Source organism: Enoplosus armatus, chromosome 3, assembly GCF_043641665.1.
Source record: "Enoplosus armatus isolate fEnoArm2 chromosome 3, fEnoArm2.hap1, whole genome shotgun sequence".
Taxonomy (NCBI): Eukaryota; Metazoa; Chordata; class Actinopteri; order Centrarchiformes; family Enoplosidae; genus Enoplosus; species Enoplosus armatus.
The window spans coordinates 543,420-557,228 of NC_092182.1; the positions used below are offsets into that span (position 1 = coordinate 543,420).

The 13,809-nt window shown below is 44.7% G+C and overlaps 1 protein-coding gene and 2 non-coding genes across 3 annotated transcripts; all 3 read left to right on the forward strand.

Moving 5' to 3' along the window:
* Nucleotides 1–1,558: 1,558 nt before the first annotated feature.
* LOC139283261 (EF-hand and coiled-coil domain-containing protein 1) lies at nucleotides 1,559–8,062 on the forward strand. The gene is made up of 10 exons (XM_070903245.1): nucleotides 1,559–1,588; nucleotides 1,702–2,328; nucleotides 3,308–3,749; nucleotides 3,833–3,967; nucleotides 4,978–5,057; nucleotides 5,422–5,557; nucleotides 5,645–5,786; nucleotides 6,357–6,473; nucleotides 7,008–7,077; nucleotides 7,730–8,062. The coding sequence occupies exons 1-10, from the start codon at nucleotides 1,567–1,569 to the stop codon at nucleotides 7,897–7,899; spliced, it is 1,941 nt and encodes a 646-aa protein (XP_070759346.1). The 5' UTR covers nucleotides 1,559–1,566; the 3' UTR covers nucleotides 7,900–8,062.
* Nucleotides 8,063–9,195: 1,133 nt separating this feature from the next.
* Nucleotides 9,196–9,268, forward strand: trnaf-gaa (transfer RNA phenylalanine (anticodon GAA)). Its single transcript has one exon. It is a non-coding gene; the product is annotated as a tRNA-Phe (tRNA).
* Nucleotides 9,269–9,989: 721 nt separating this feature from the next.
* trnaf-gaa (transfer RNA phenylalanine (anticodon GAA)) lies at nucleotides 9,990–10,062 on the forward strand. Its single transcript has one exon. It is a non-coding gene; the product is annotated as a tRNA-Phe (tRNA).
* The last annotated feature ends 3,747 nt before the right edge of the window (nucleotides 10,063–13,809 follow it).

Below are 13,809 nucleotides of genomic sequence, written 5' to 3' on the forward strand. Positions count from 1 at the left end.
AAATAGTACAGTGACACACCTTTCCGAGGTAAAAGCCCCAGATGAGTCACGGCGAGCGCTGCAGTTCCGCCATATTCAGATTAGAGCCGGAAACCAAAACAAAGACTGTACAATATCTGAGGTTTCCTCTGTGAGCTCATGTGGCTTCAGATGACTCATGTGCTCACCGGTAGATGAGCGCGTGGTATGCAAAGGTAAAAAGCATGGTCTCCAACTTTCTCACGCTCTTCTCTTCAGTTGTGCTGGTGAGACAGGTACACGTGCAGTTCTGTCTTCTTTGCTGGTCTGCATTAAGCACATTTCCATTCAGGGACAGCAAACAGCTTTCACTTTTTATTGTATGGTTGGTTATGTGCAGTGCAATGCAGATTTTTAGAAATACTGACATCATGAGTTCCCAAACTCCCTGAGACATTTCCGATGAGCCACTAAAACAGCAATGACTTGCAATGACTTCCTGACTCCAGGAAGTTATTGCATATGGCCAAAGAAATGGTCCAGCACATCACCGCTTGTGACAACGACATGTTCTTACCCAAACCAACCAGATATGTGGGCTTTAGAGCTGCTGGTAGGTGGACGGCTGGACAGAGCCAGGCTAGCTGTTTCCCCCCGTTTCCAGTCTTCATGCTAAACTAAGCTAACCACCTGCAGGTTGTGAGGTCATTATTAATTTAAGAACATTTCATTCGGTCTATTTTGCACACCCAGGTCTTTGAATTCTGTTTTTTAGTTTCCACGTTCAGCAGAGGAGTAAAATGCATATTTCAGCTATGCCTTTTTCAGTATGCAACCACAGCGGAAGCAATTAAAAGAGCATATCTGAAAATATACAGTATGTGTGTGTGCAAATAATCCTGTAATAATAATAATAATAATGTATAATAATACATGGAATGTTCCCAGGGCCAGCCAGCACCTCCAAATTATTCTGTGTGAGTAACAATTCCAAACCCAAAGATAATACATGTACAGAAAAATTACACAAAAGCAGCAGATCTCAGCTGAATGCAGCTAAAGTTGAGTGTTTTCGCTTGATAAATGTTTGATGTATTTGCTGTCCATTTGTTTTGGCACTAGCTCTGATGTACTAAATGGTTTTCTCTCTGTGACGCTATAGTTGGGGAGTGTAATTCCTGTGTCATCTGTGTGGTATGGTCTACTCATGCCAAGGTGAGTGCAATCGAGACACTCATGCTTTGTCTTTGGCTGTCAGGTGAGGGACAAGGGGTGGTCTGGGTTTTTTTTTTTTTACTGTGAGTCAGACCCACTTGGGATTCACTCTGGTAAAGATGCAAACTGAAACCCACCGTGACTCAGTCTGTATTGTCTGCTAAGTGCTCTCTGTGGAGGAACACGGTGCGATAGATTTGGCTTGAAAACTGTTTAGGCAACACTTGATATGTGGTCCGCTTTTGTAAAAGGGACCAAACATCCATAGCACCAAACTGGCCTGCCTTCCTGGTACACACACACACACACACACACACGCACACAGTGAGTGCGGAGGGTGGAGTCGGTGCAGTGGGACTGAAGTCTCACCCGAGGGGATCAGATCTTGACTTGATGCGTCGGGAAGGAATCCAAGGTGAGGTGGGATTAAACTGTGTCGTGTTTTAGCCTAACCCTCCTTTGAAATCACATCCGATGCTCATTCCCGTAATCTGATTTTTTTGTTTTGTTTTGTTTGGACACATCTAGAAGAAACCATTGGTTCATGCGCAGTTATGGAGCGCCCTGCGTTGGCCCCGCCGCGCGTCCAGCCCTCGCCGCGAGCAGCGCGTAAAAGCGAGTGGCTCCGGAGCGCCCTGGCCCATCACCACTGTCCCGATCCGGGCGCGGATAACGAAGTCGTCGTCCTGGCCACTGGAATAGACCAATACCTGCAGGAGGTCTTCCACCACCTGGCCTACCCCAACCGGGACGATACGGTGTCGGCGGAGGACTTCACCGCGCTGTGCGCCGTGCTGGGACTCACCGGGGGGAAGAGGGCGATGAAAGGAAAGGGACGGACTGGAGAGGGTGAAAAGCACGAAGAAGATGAAGAGTTTAGGGACGTGTGTTCTGGGCTGCCCAGCCAGCTGTCCTTTAAAGACTTCCACGCGCGGCTCTGTGGGTATTTCCGCGTGCGCAGCGCTCGTGGAGACACCGGGGAGCGTGCCTGGCGCCTGCCCGTTACCGAGGACACGGAGCTGGTGGAGCGACAGATCCGGCTCCGGTGGCCGCGAGTCAGACGGAGAAAATGTGTGAGTTTTGATCTGACGAGGGATCAGAACGGAGCCGTTAACAGATCAGTGAAAGGTCGAACCGCAGAGGACCGTGAGTCAGGTACTGGCCCGGGCTGACTGTGTTACATGTGTTACTGCACTCCTGTGATCACTGAGGGCTCCTGAGTATTTATACTTATACTTCTCAACAAAGGCAGTACAGTGAAGCTGGGGGGGGATAAAACTAATGCAACTAAAGCTGTCAGTATATGTAGTATTTCCCTCTGAAATGTAGTTTAGTTGAAGTATAAAGTAACACAACATTACATTCTAAGTACAAGTGCCTCAAAATCGCACGTAAGCACAGTACTTGAACTGTGTATGTTGTATATTCTCCAAAAGTAACAATGGTGGAGAAAGTATTCAGATCCTTTACATGAGAAGAAGAAAGTAGAAAGACCACACTGATGAAATACTCCATTAACAGTAAAATGCATTCGAATGTTACTTGTAAAAATATGTAAGTATCATCATCAAAAGTACTCAACATTCCCTGTGAGTTATTATTACTGATGGTGAAGTGTAAGTTTCACTGTTGTAATTGTTGAAGTGGCGATCACGTGATCTATTTTATACACTGTCACCCAACAGTGTATAAGATTGTATAAACTCGTCATTTGTTTTATATACAAGATCTGTTAAAGTATCTAGTATCGAGCTGTCAAATACATGCAATATTTCCCTATTAATATATAGTGTGGTAGAAGTACAAAGTGAAAAGGAAATTCTCAAGTAAAGTACAAGTACCTCAAACTTACAGTAGTACAGCACTTGAGTAAATGTGCTTAGCTGCACGGAAAGAGCAGTGGAAAGTGATAGAAAGTTGTGACATAAAGTAGTCTGGAGTGAAGCACTGTGGCACGGATATCAGCTTCAGAGGACTGAAACATTGTTCTGCTCCTCTAATTGGACCAAAAAATGGATCCATAAATACTTGAAATGAGCAGTTCTGGTTTCACTTTCACCACCAAGTTTCACCATGTCTTCCTCCTCTCCTCTTCTCTCCTCCTCCTCCTCCTCCTCCTCCTCCTCTTCTCCAGATGAGGCAGCTGCTCTGAGGGAGCTGGTGGAGGACCTCCGCTCAGCACTGCAGGGGAGCGACGCTCGCTGCCTGGCCCTGGAGGTGGCACTCCGGCGGGGCAGGAGCCGCGCCCTCCCGTCTCCGTCCAGCTTCAACTCCACAGTTTCAACTCCCACAACTTCCATCACCCTCATACAGGGAAAACTGGTGCCAACGCACAGGATTAAAGGGCAGAGCAGGGGTGCCGGAGGAGACGGGGCGAGGAGGGTGGCGAGGAGACAGGACATCAGGGACCCTCTTCTGAGGGAGCTGAAGCTGATCCGCTCCTCACGAGATGGGCAGGTGGAGGAGGCCATCAAATTCAATGAGTGTCTGGAGGAGGAGCTGCGATGGGCGTACCAGGAGGTGCGCAAGCTTCAGGGGGTGGAGTCTGCACTGAGGAAAGAGAACGCACAGATCAGGTTAGAGTCTTTTTAAGTTCACTGAAAGATGAATGGATAGATATCAGAGGAATGGTTTGATGAACTTGGATGATCTCCATCAGGAGGCGGGCGGAGGAGGCCAGAGAGGCTCTGAGTTTAGGGCTTCAGAGGGTTCGGATGATCCAGGAGCAGGCTCAGTCTGTGCCACAGCTCCGGTCCAGGATCAGCCAGCTGGAGGCTGAACTGCAGCAGTACAGGTGCGAACACTGTGTGTGGTCTGGAGCAAATGGAGGAAAGTGCGCAGGCGTGTTTGTGCAGCCATTTACACATCATTTGCCTCTGTGCTCCACTGATTTGAAATTCAAAGCCGACAGCTTAAGTTACACTCAAGTGTTTACAGGGGTCAACTTTCACCACTGCACTCATGTTTTAACAGAGACTTTCTTTCTAACCCTCCACGCTGACCATTTCATTTGCACCCACGATGCATCAGAGTTAGTTCAAACCTGCTCTGAGGGCTGTCAAAGTAATATCTGACATGTGTCTGTATTAGCAATGAATCAAATGGCGCACTTTTCATACAGCAGGTCTCGACTGTACTCCGTATGACATTATTATGATATCCCCTCTGCAGTTCCCCTCATCTCTACAGCGTGTTATTGGTGTCTTTCAGCTCTTTGTTTTGGGTTTACACAACTTAACTCTTTAGGTTCTCGCCACTCTCATCAACCTTGTTTCAAGCGGCTGCTTTCAGTGAAAAAGCTCTGCCATTGTACACGCACAGTTGTGCCTAAGAGCCAGGTTAGCTGTTAACTTGTTTGCGCGGCACACATCCTCTGAGCTGAAGAATGAGTAAGAGTCGCGGCCTATCGACAGACTTTTAGTTAAGTGAGCTAATCCAGTAGCACAAAGCATTACAAATTAAATTGATTAACAAAATAAAGAACCAAAAGAATCGTTCGTCAGTCGGTTTGCTTGTGGCGGGTGAACCAAACGAACCGGGTTACCCAAAAAGAACCGGTCTTCCCATCACTAGTGTATATATATATAAGGTGATGATATGTCAGTTGTGTGTTTACAGCTTGTACTGATGCCCTCGAGTGGCCAGAGAAATCAGTTATTAATGTTTTAAAAGTAGTGCACATGAAGCTGACACACAGCCTCCACATGACTCTTATTAAAGGGGTGGCAAAGCCTCTGTCCATGGCACTGGCTGATTGGAAATATATCTGAGGTACAGTATGTTCTCCACCTTTACCACCCTCAGATCCTGCTGCACCTGCATCCCTGTCCACGTCCATCAACGAATGTACCCAAACGGGGCGGAAGACGCCTGCAGCAAGACAGGTGAGTGACGAGAAAACTGACGAATCTCTGAGCAATTAGGGATCAGGAGCGTGTTCGAACTGAGGATGTTGCAACAAGGGTTATTGATATTGCAATAGACCTTTTAGACAGGTGAAACTAATTTCATTAACAATGGCTCAGTTCCATGGAGTATCCCAGTAAGCTCTGACAGGGAGCCAGCATGCTCAGTACCAGGAACCAGCTCACCTAAATGTTACTGTGCTTTTCCTGCTGTGGTCTACAGGGCACAGAACATGATTCATTCACCAATGCAACAGAACATTTAAGTTAACATGTGGTGTGTGGAGTCTTAACCACTGAAGTGTCAATGAGCCAGTGAAGGAACCACCTCCGCTGTTTGCAGAGTGTCTGCAGAGAGCCGTGGAGGGGAGAGCTGCCTCTGATGAAGAGGAGGACAATGGGGGAATGAGGGAGGGAGGACAGTGCAGCCTGTCGGAGGCGAAGAAGCACATCAGCCGACTGCACAGCTGTGACAAGGGGTAAGCGAACATCCAACACACACACACACAACACCACTGTGAACACGTTTCCGTTCCAAAAACGTCAGACTTCGTTTCTTCTTCTAGATGTCAGAAGCATGTGGTCCGCCAGCTGTTCTCTCAGAGTCACCTGCATGATAAGACTTTTAAGGACAGCAGGGGGCGCTGCAGCTGGAGGATACAAAACCAAGAGCGACCAGAGGGAGGCAGATGCTTTGAAAAGGAGAAGGTGGGAGAGAGATGATGATGATGATGAGAAACTTGGTTAAGGTGTTGAATGGATTCAGGTGCAGACTAAGATTCAAACTGTTTCAAAGCTCTGAAGGCAGAACGTCAGATTTGGGTCTGGGTCGAGGCCAAATCAAAGACAAATGTCAGGAAAAACAAGTGAATAATAATAAAATGGAATTACTGAAGGCTATATCACTATTAAAGAAGCTGGGTGTTTTCACATAATGGTTAGTTTAGCTGGATAACTTCAGGTCATCCAGTCCTGTGCCCTCCCGAATAACTTCAGTCTGTCTCTTTGGCTTTGAGGTTTGACTCACCCATCATGTTCCGACACCGAGACATGTTTGTTGAACTAAAACCCCAGAGAACATACTGGGACGGTTCTGTATCTAAAGTCAAACAAGGAGGGAACAGATATATAGTGCACACAGTGTCCAGTGTTCCACAGAAGCTCCAGAAAGTTTAGAAACTACTTAATGCTACTACTATATAGACTGTATATATGTATATACTATAGACATAGTTTCGGAGGTGTTTGCACTCATTTGCTCGTCCTCCTGTTTGCCAGAGGCCCGAGGAAGAGGAGGACAAGACGAGGCTGGAGGAGAAAGAAAAGACACGCCTTTGTTTGCTGGAGGAGAAACTCGCCGATGCTCTCACACTGCAGCTGCAGTTACGCAACAAGGTTCACATACAACACACACACACACACACTCACACCATTCACCTCAGACACACACACACACAGCTCACCTTCAGTGTTATTCCATCACAGTTGGACGTGCACAGAATAGCTCCACAACTTGTGTTCTTATTTAAGTTCATTGGTGTTTTTATTAATACTAGTGTACCAGGGTTAATATGTACACAGGCAAAACCTATGGTGATGTTTAGAGATTCCATTATTTAAGAAGGACACATTGTATGTGGGAATAATGACACTACAAATATGTTTTTAAAAGAAGAGTCATGTAATTAAGCTGAGTGGATATGGTATAACTTTGTATTAGATACATGCAGATGATTTTCACGTGGATGAGAATTTAGTTTGTGTTCTATGGGACACGAAAGTGTTCAATATTAAACACGCGTTACGACTGACATTATGAAATAGACAAACATAATGCATTGTGTAAAATGTATAAATGAACCAGCAATTTGTGAAATAATTGAAGACGGTCCATGCAGTTAAGCAAAACGTCTCTCTGCGTCTCTGTAGAACGTGTCCCGCAGGCTTCTGGGGAAGATAGTGATGGACACTCTGGATGTATGCAGTAGGAGTGGACATGGTAGGTCTGTTCAACATCTTCCAGTTGTCCCAGTATTCATGTTTTAGTGTTTAGTGATATGGGGCACTGAATTTGATTAACTTACTGTTTATCAGACCACAAACAAGAATTAGGTTGGAAAAAAACGATAGATGCTGCCAGAGCAGGGTGTTGTGTCTGGGGGCCGGGCCTCGCTGATTCCTGTACAAAAAACACAGAACTTTATTCACTGATTTTGGTGTGATTTTTTTTGGGAGAAAATATATTGTGGCTTTCCCTCTGGTGTCCTCCAGCTGCTCTGCCTCAACTCTCAGTGATTTACAGAGTTTCCTGATGGACATATACCTTTACAAAGTTAACGATGCCAACTGTAGCTGCCGTTAGCTCAGTTAGCTCAGAGCACTGGGGGAGTGTTAGTGTTTACACCACTAGCACAGGAGCTTTGGACCGCTGGGAGGAAAAAATTTTCAGTCTCGGGCCCCGAGAGTCAGATGGTTAGAGTCACCTAGCTAAGAGCATAGATATAGATACACTGTATATCTATGGCTAAGACGAACAGTAGATGCACAGCTAACTAGCTAACAGCAGCTACAGTTAGCAGTAGTTAGCGATTACTTTAGCAACAAGTAAAGCCACCTGTCCATCAAGAAACTAACCAAATTTCCCCATCCAGGTCCGTCCCAGGTCCTGCAGGTCGCTGACGCCCTCTGTGTCCGGCTGTCCTCCAGGGATCTCCTTGGAAACGGAGGGGGTGATGAAGCAGGAGAGAGCAGAGTGAAACCCCTGGTTCCATCTTCAGGATGTCAAACCAGCAGCGTCAACCCTCTGCTCATTTCCTGTTAAATAAGCTGCTACTACTCATTGGAGTTGATCCCTTTCCTCTATTTTATCTTTGCCCCCCCCCCCCCGTGTACGTTTCCCAGTTGTGTGTACCAGACTTTGAAACTGGTTCAATGTTGAATTTAATGATTCATTTTATTTGCTTTATTCAGTCTCTTTGTGTTCTATTTTGTATCTATTTAATTGTAATGATTAAATATTTGTATCCAAACCCTGTGTTCCTGGTGTAAGAGCTCTGACATGATGAAACATGAGTTCAACGTCATTGTTGGAGGTCAAAACTATATTTCACTGCAGACTCCCAACAGTATCTCACGTTTGCTAGGCCACTTATATTCACAGTAAGTGGATCGACTTTAAGGTTTTACATGAAAAATCCACAGGTAGCGATAGAGATGTCAAAACTGCACTGCAGCCCTTTAACGCATGCTGTAGTCAATCTTATGGTAAGGGTCCTGCGAGGAACTCTAAATTGCATTGCAAGTATAGCTCAAGATTTAATTTCTTTTAACTATGTCCAAAACCTTTGAACCATTAAAAATATTGTGATTTAAAAAAAGGAAGCGTGAAACCAAGTCTCACGGCTACCTGCCCATGTGGTTTTGTTGTCTTTTTCGCTAAGCGAATGGCAGTCAGCATCCTGTCGCTCGTGCCCGCAGTCTGTGTAGGCACGAGCGAGTAATGTGGGCATCGGGCCAAAACGGTGAAGTGACATACACCAGAGTGATTTGTTGTGATTTACGATCATATTTAGGATAATGTTTTATTTTGACCATTGGCTCCGTGATACAACCTAGCTTGCCGTTTGCAAGTTACGCCATCGGCTAACGTTACGAAGCAACCAACGCCAGATAGATTACAGCTAGCTGACTAATCGCTTACCTTAGCTGAGGTTACAATTAGTGAGTGGTCCACCCCTGCCTTGCATTGGTCTTGGCTAGTAGAAAGCAATCTTTAGTTACACAGGGTTGGGGGGATTGTGTTTTTCCAGCTCAACAACCAGTGATTACCTATATATTCCCGCAGGTGTGTGCGTGTCTGCGGCAAGCGACGACCCCCCGTATAGAGCGACCATATTTTCAAACCCCCAAACCGGGACACTTAATTGTACCGCAACAGGATGCTGACTGCCATTCACTTCACGGCCACCGGTGTTATTAAAAACAATGACTTAGAGAACGTACAGAACCTTTAAATTGAACCAGATTAGACATTGTTATTATCTGAAGTGATTTTTCAAGTGTTTTTGGAACTGTTGTGTTGTGTGTTACTTGATAGCCATGACCAATTGCAATTTGTGCCGAAATAGCTCAGTTGGGAGAGCGTTAGACTGAAGATCTAAAGGTCCCTGGTTCGATCCCGGGTTTCGGCAGCTGTGTTTTAGGAACACACTGCAATTACAGTTGGAGACTGTGGCCTTTCTCTGCATCTGCCTGTGTGTTTTCACATAGGTTTCCCTCCAACACATCCATGGTTGTCTACACCTGGCAAGTACAAATGTTAATGCATCCAACACGCATTGAGATCCCACTGCATGTTCAAAAATGATATGGCCACATTTGTTTAGCAGTATATCCACAGGTGTGAAAACAGTCCAATGAGATCACATTCTGAGGTGGTATGGTGACATTCGTTTAGCAGTGTGTCCGGCGCCACATTCAAGGACCGCCTACTCAACTGACATCCTCTGTATATGCGGAAGTACATACTCATTCACACAAGATATAGTGTGTGTCAAACATCTTGGGCATTTTTGGTTTGCCTGGAACATGCCAAGGAATAGACCCAGTCTGTATTGTTTCTATTTTTCCTACGTGCCAAGATCTTTGCAAACCTCTTCTTCTTTTAATTTCAGGCAGACTTGGCACGGGAAGTGCATTGCTGCCTCCCGCCAGTGAAAAAAAACCAGGCAGCCCTGAGATGCAAACCACAGCAATTGAGAAAACAAATTATCAAAACAAAAAGCTGCTGCTAAATTGGTCAGATGCTAAGTGAAAGAGCAACAGTCCCCTGATTGTTTGTGATGATTTTTCAAGTTTTTTTGAACTGTTGTGTTGCATGTCACCTGATAGCCATAACCAAATGCAATTTGTGCCGAAATAGCTCAGTTGGGAGAGCATTAGACTGAAGATCTAAAGGTCCCTGGTTCAATCCCGGATTTTGGCAGCAGGGGAGTTGTGTTTTAGGGACACACTGTAATTACGGTTTGAGACCTAGCCTTTCTCTGCTTCTTCCTGCATGTGTTCACATAGGTTTCCCTCTAACACATTCATGGGCCTGTTGTCTACACCTGGCAAGTACAAATGTTAATGCACCCAACACGTAAAGAGATCCCATTGCACGTTCAGAGGTAGTATGGTGACGTTCATTTAGCAGTGTGTCCGGCGCCACAATCAAGGACCGCCTACTCAACTGACGTCGTCGGCATAAGCAGAAGTACAAACTCATTCGTGCGAGTGTGTCAAACATCTTGGGCATTTTTGGTTTGCCTGGGACACGCCAAGGAATAGACCCAGTCTGTATTGTTTCTATTTTGCCTATGTGCCAGGGTCTTTGCAAACCTCTTCTTCTTTTAATTTCCGGCAGCCTTGGCACAGGAAGTGCATTGCTGCCACTGGCAAGTTAAAGAAATGAGATCCTATCACAAGTGGTCACTTGAGACGCATTGTAATGCCAGGTGTGAACTGACGTACTTGGATGATGACTTCGTTGGTAGAGCGTTAGATTTAAGATCTAAAGGTCCCTGCTTCGATTCTGAGGTTTTGACTAGGGTCTGGGTTTTTCCTCTTTCTTTCATGTGTTCAGTCAGAGTCAGGTCACAGACACATTTACAGTAAAAGCTGACACTAAGAAGGAGGAATGGTATGAAATAATATAGTCCTTTATTTCCAGCAATTCACAAAGTCCTGCATGGAGAAGGCCTTCCTCCAGCCCAACAGAGGAGGGGCTTTTATAAGAAAAACACAGAGAACGCAAAGACCTCGGCCCCAGTAAGACTGTACATGTTGTGTTTTTACATCACTTTCTCAGGTGCAGCAGAGCTGACTGTTTAGAGTTTGGCTTGGTCCTGATGTGGATGCTGGCAGCCTGAGGATCAGCGTGGCTCCTTGTGAGTTCAGGGGCTTAAGGGTTTGTAGCACTGAGGTTAACAAGGCAGTAGGTGGGTGAAGGGTTTTCAAGGCTGGGTATTTTATATACAGGTGGAAATATCTGGAATCATAACAAGAAGCAACATTGTGTCTTTTGCCATGTTGCACTTGTTTTTTTCAGGTTTTCTGGTGTGTTTGGGGGTTCAAATCTTACTTCTGTTGTTGCTTAACTTGACTTTAGACTTTTCAGATGCCCTGTGCAACCAGCCTTCTGAGGTTATTCAGCCTCCAAGTCCTGATTTTTTGCAGATGCACGTGACCAACAGCTTCTAACTGATGCTACCAGCCCTCCTATCCACTGCTGCATCATATTAAGTCAGTATCACATTACACATCATAATCAACTTGCTGTACATCTTTTATTAATCAAAGCTAATTAAAGAGACGCTACTCTGTGGCGAACCTAGCTCCTGATTGGTTATTCTGAGATGAGCTTGGCTCTGATAGGTTAAGGCCATTCTATGTCTTATAAGTATGCTTTCCCTGTGTGAGGCAGGGTGTGTGCATATGTGTAAGGTGTGTAAAGACTGGTATTAGGCACTGTGCTATTCATTAGCCTCACCGCCATTCTATTACGGCAAGCATCAAAAAGCTCTACTGGCCTTTTGCAAGAAAAAAAACAAAACAAAACATAAAAGAGAAGAGAAAAATGACAACAACATGGTGACAAAGAAACGGAGCCAAAATGAAATGACAAAATAAACAACCTTATATATAGAATAAATATAGTATGTACAATTTGCTTTGTGTGCTTCTAAAAATAAATAGACAAAGCATTACTTGCCCCCTTATAGAAGTATTCACAACTTTCCATTGACATAGAGGCAGAATGCTGGCACCTGCTCAGTAAGAGAGTGGAGGATACAGACTGAGAGTGAACACATGGAAGGATGCAACTTTTACAAGTCAAACGCTGCAGAGACAAAAGTAGACAACATAAATGTCACTCTGGGTGGACATGCGTGGGTCTGAATCCAGAGGACACAGAGATGCACTGAGAAGTTGTACAGTTAAGAGAATCCCTGCGGCGCCCTCTGGTGTTCGCTTTGCAGATTACAGTACTTTGTGCATTTGACCAGCGTGGAGAAGTTGCTTCATCTTTACAGTGGTTGTTTGTTTGATGAAATTCATGACACAAAACAATAATCATAAAGAATTAAAAAGATTAGGGAAAGGAGAAAAGGAATAGAAAAAAAATAGTAACATAATCGACACATTTCTTTAAAAAAAAAAAAAATCAGTCAGACCCAAACAAAAGATTTTTAAAAGATAAAATAATCAAGTTTTGCACATTCACACTATGTGCCCTGCACATGCATTCTGCTGGCCCCTTTGAAAACAGCACAGATAAGTCAAGCATCACATGCAGGTTTCCCCCTAAGACTCTGGGCCAACATCTGTACTCGGTACAGTCTGTCAAAATGGCTTGCGACTTCCTTTTTCATTCTCCTAGAGTCAGCTCAGATCAGCTGAGCCTAAAAGCCTGGTGGCAGATAGTTTGTGTGTGTACGCACTAAGGTTAAATTGATGTCTGAGATTTTGCCCTTTGATTAAACATCGTCCGGTCAGACATTCACTTACAAAAGTGAGAGATTATTAGTTATTTTAACATTTTTAGGTGTGACACGAGGAAAAAAAACACATTTGTCTAGAATTTTACTCTAACCCACTCTAAAGAATCTGAAAAAAAAAAAAAAAAAAAAACACTCTGTGCCCAGCCACACCAGAAACTAGCACAGCAAAAGGAATTTGGGTGTTCTCGAGAAATATGTGCACTAACAAGTTAAATAAGGGAAATGTACACGTCTCTCTTGTGGCAGCTAACGAGACTTGCTTACTGACAGTAAGCTTAGGGAACTTTTGATTTCTAACAGGACAATAAGTTCACACAGTTCATTTAATAGACGTATTTCTACCATCAAGTCGTTACTCATGACTGCGGTTAACTTGCATCACAGTTAATAAGCTATGATGACTCTCCTCTCTGCTCCCTCCAGAGTCAGCACACTGTCAAGAAATTCACTTGAGTTGATCTGAACACGGAACCTTTGCGCAAATTAACTTACACCCCAGCGGGTGAATTGAATTTAGCTGTTTTATGTGCTGGTGTGACCGGGCCTTTATAAGCGCCAGTTCGACCGGGCCCTCAGACAGCTTCGAGAATTACGCTGATCTTTCGGCAAATCTGAAATCGACAGGCTACAGAATGAAAACCTGCACCAACCACTAAAATACTAAAACGTTTTTGCCACAACTTCCTGTAGCCACTGTAATCCAACTGTTAACCAACCTCAAACAACTTCAACGGTCTGACATTCATTGGAAAGAGTGCTCTAATACCTAATGTCTAAATGTTTTGTGGGAATCAAAAATGGTCAAATTAAAGATCTAGAGATATCAAATATCCACATAAAATATCAGCTATCGGGTACCTTCATCTGGTATAAGACTGAGCCGGCTGAAACCCAGTGAACACATCCTGGCTAAGGCAACTTAACTCACTCTGTACCATGTGTGAACACGCTGAACCTCTTGTCACTTACTGTAATCCTGGCTTGGGCAACACAACAACAACTAGCCCGCTCCAGTAGAGAGTTGGCAGATGGTGTCAGACAGGGGGAGCGGTGCTATTTTCACCTGGAACAGCTCACGGCAAAATAGGACCTCTCTAACCTCTTTGCATCCACAAAAACACCCATAGTGTACCGCAACAAGCGGCAGGGTGTGCGGTTTTGTGTCAGGTGTACCGACGTGTTCCTAATCG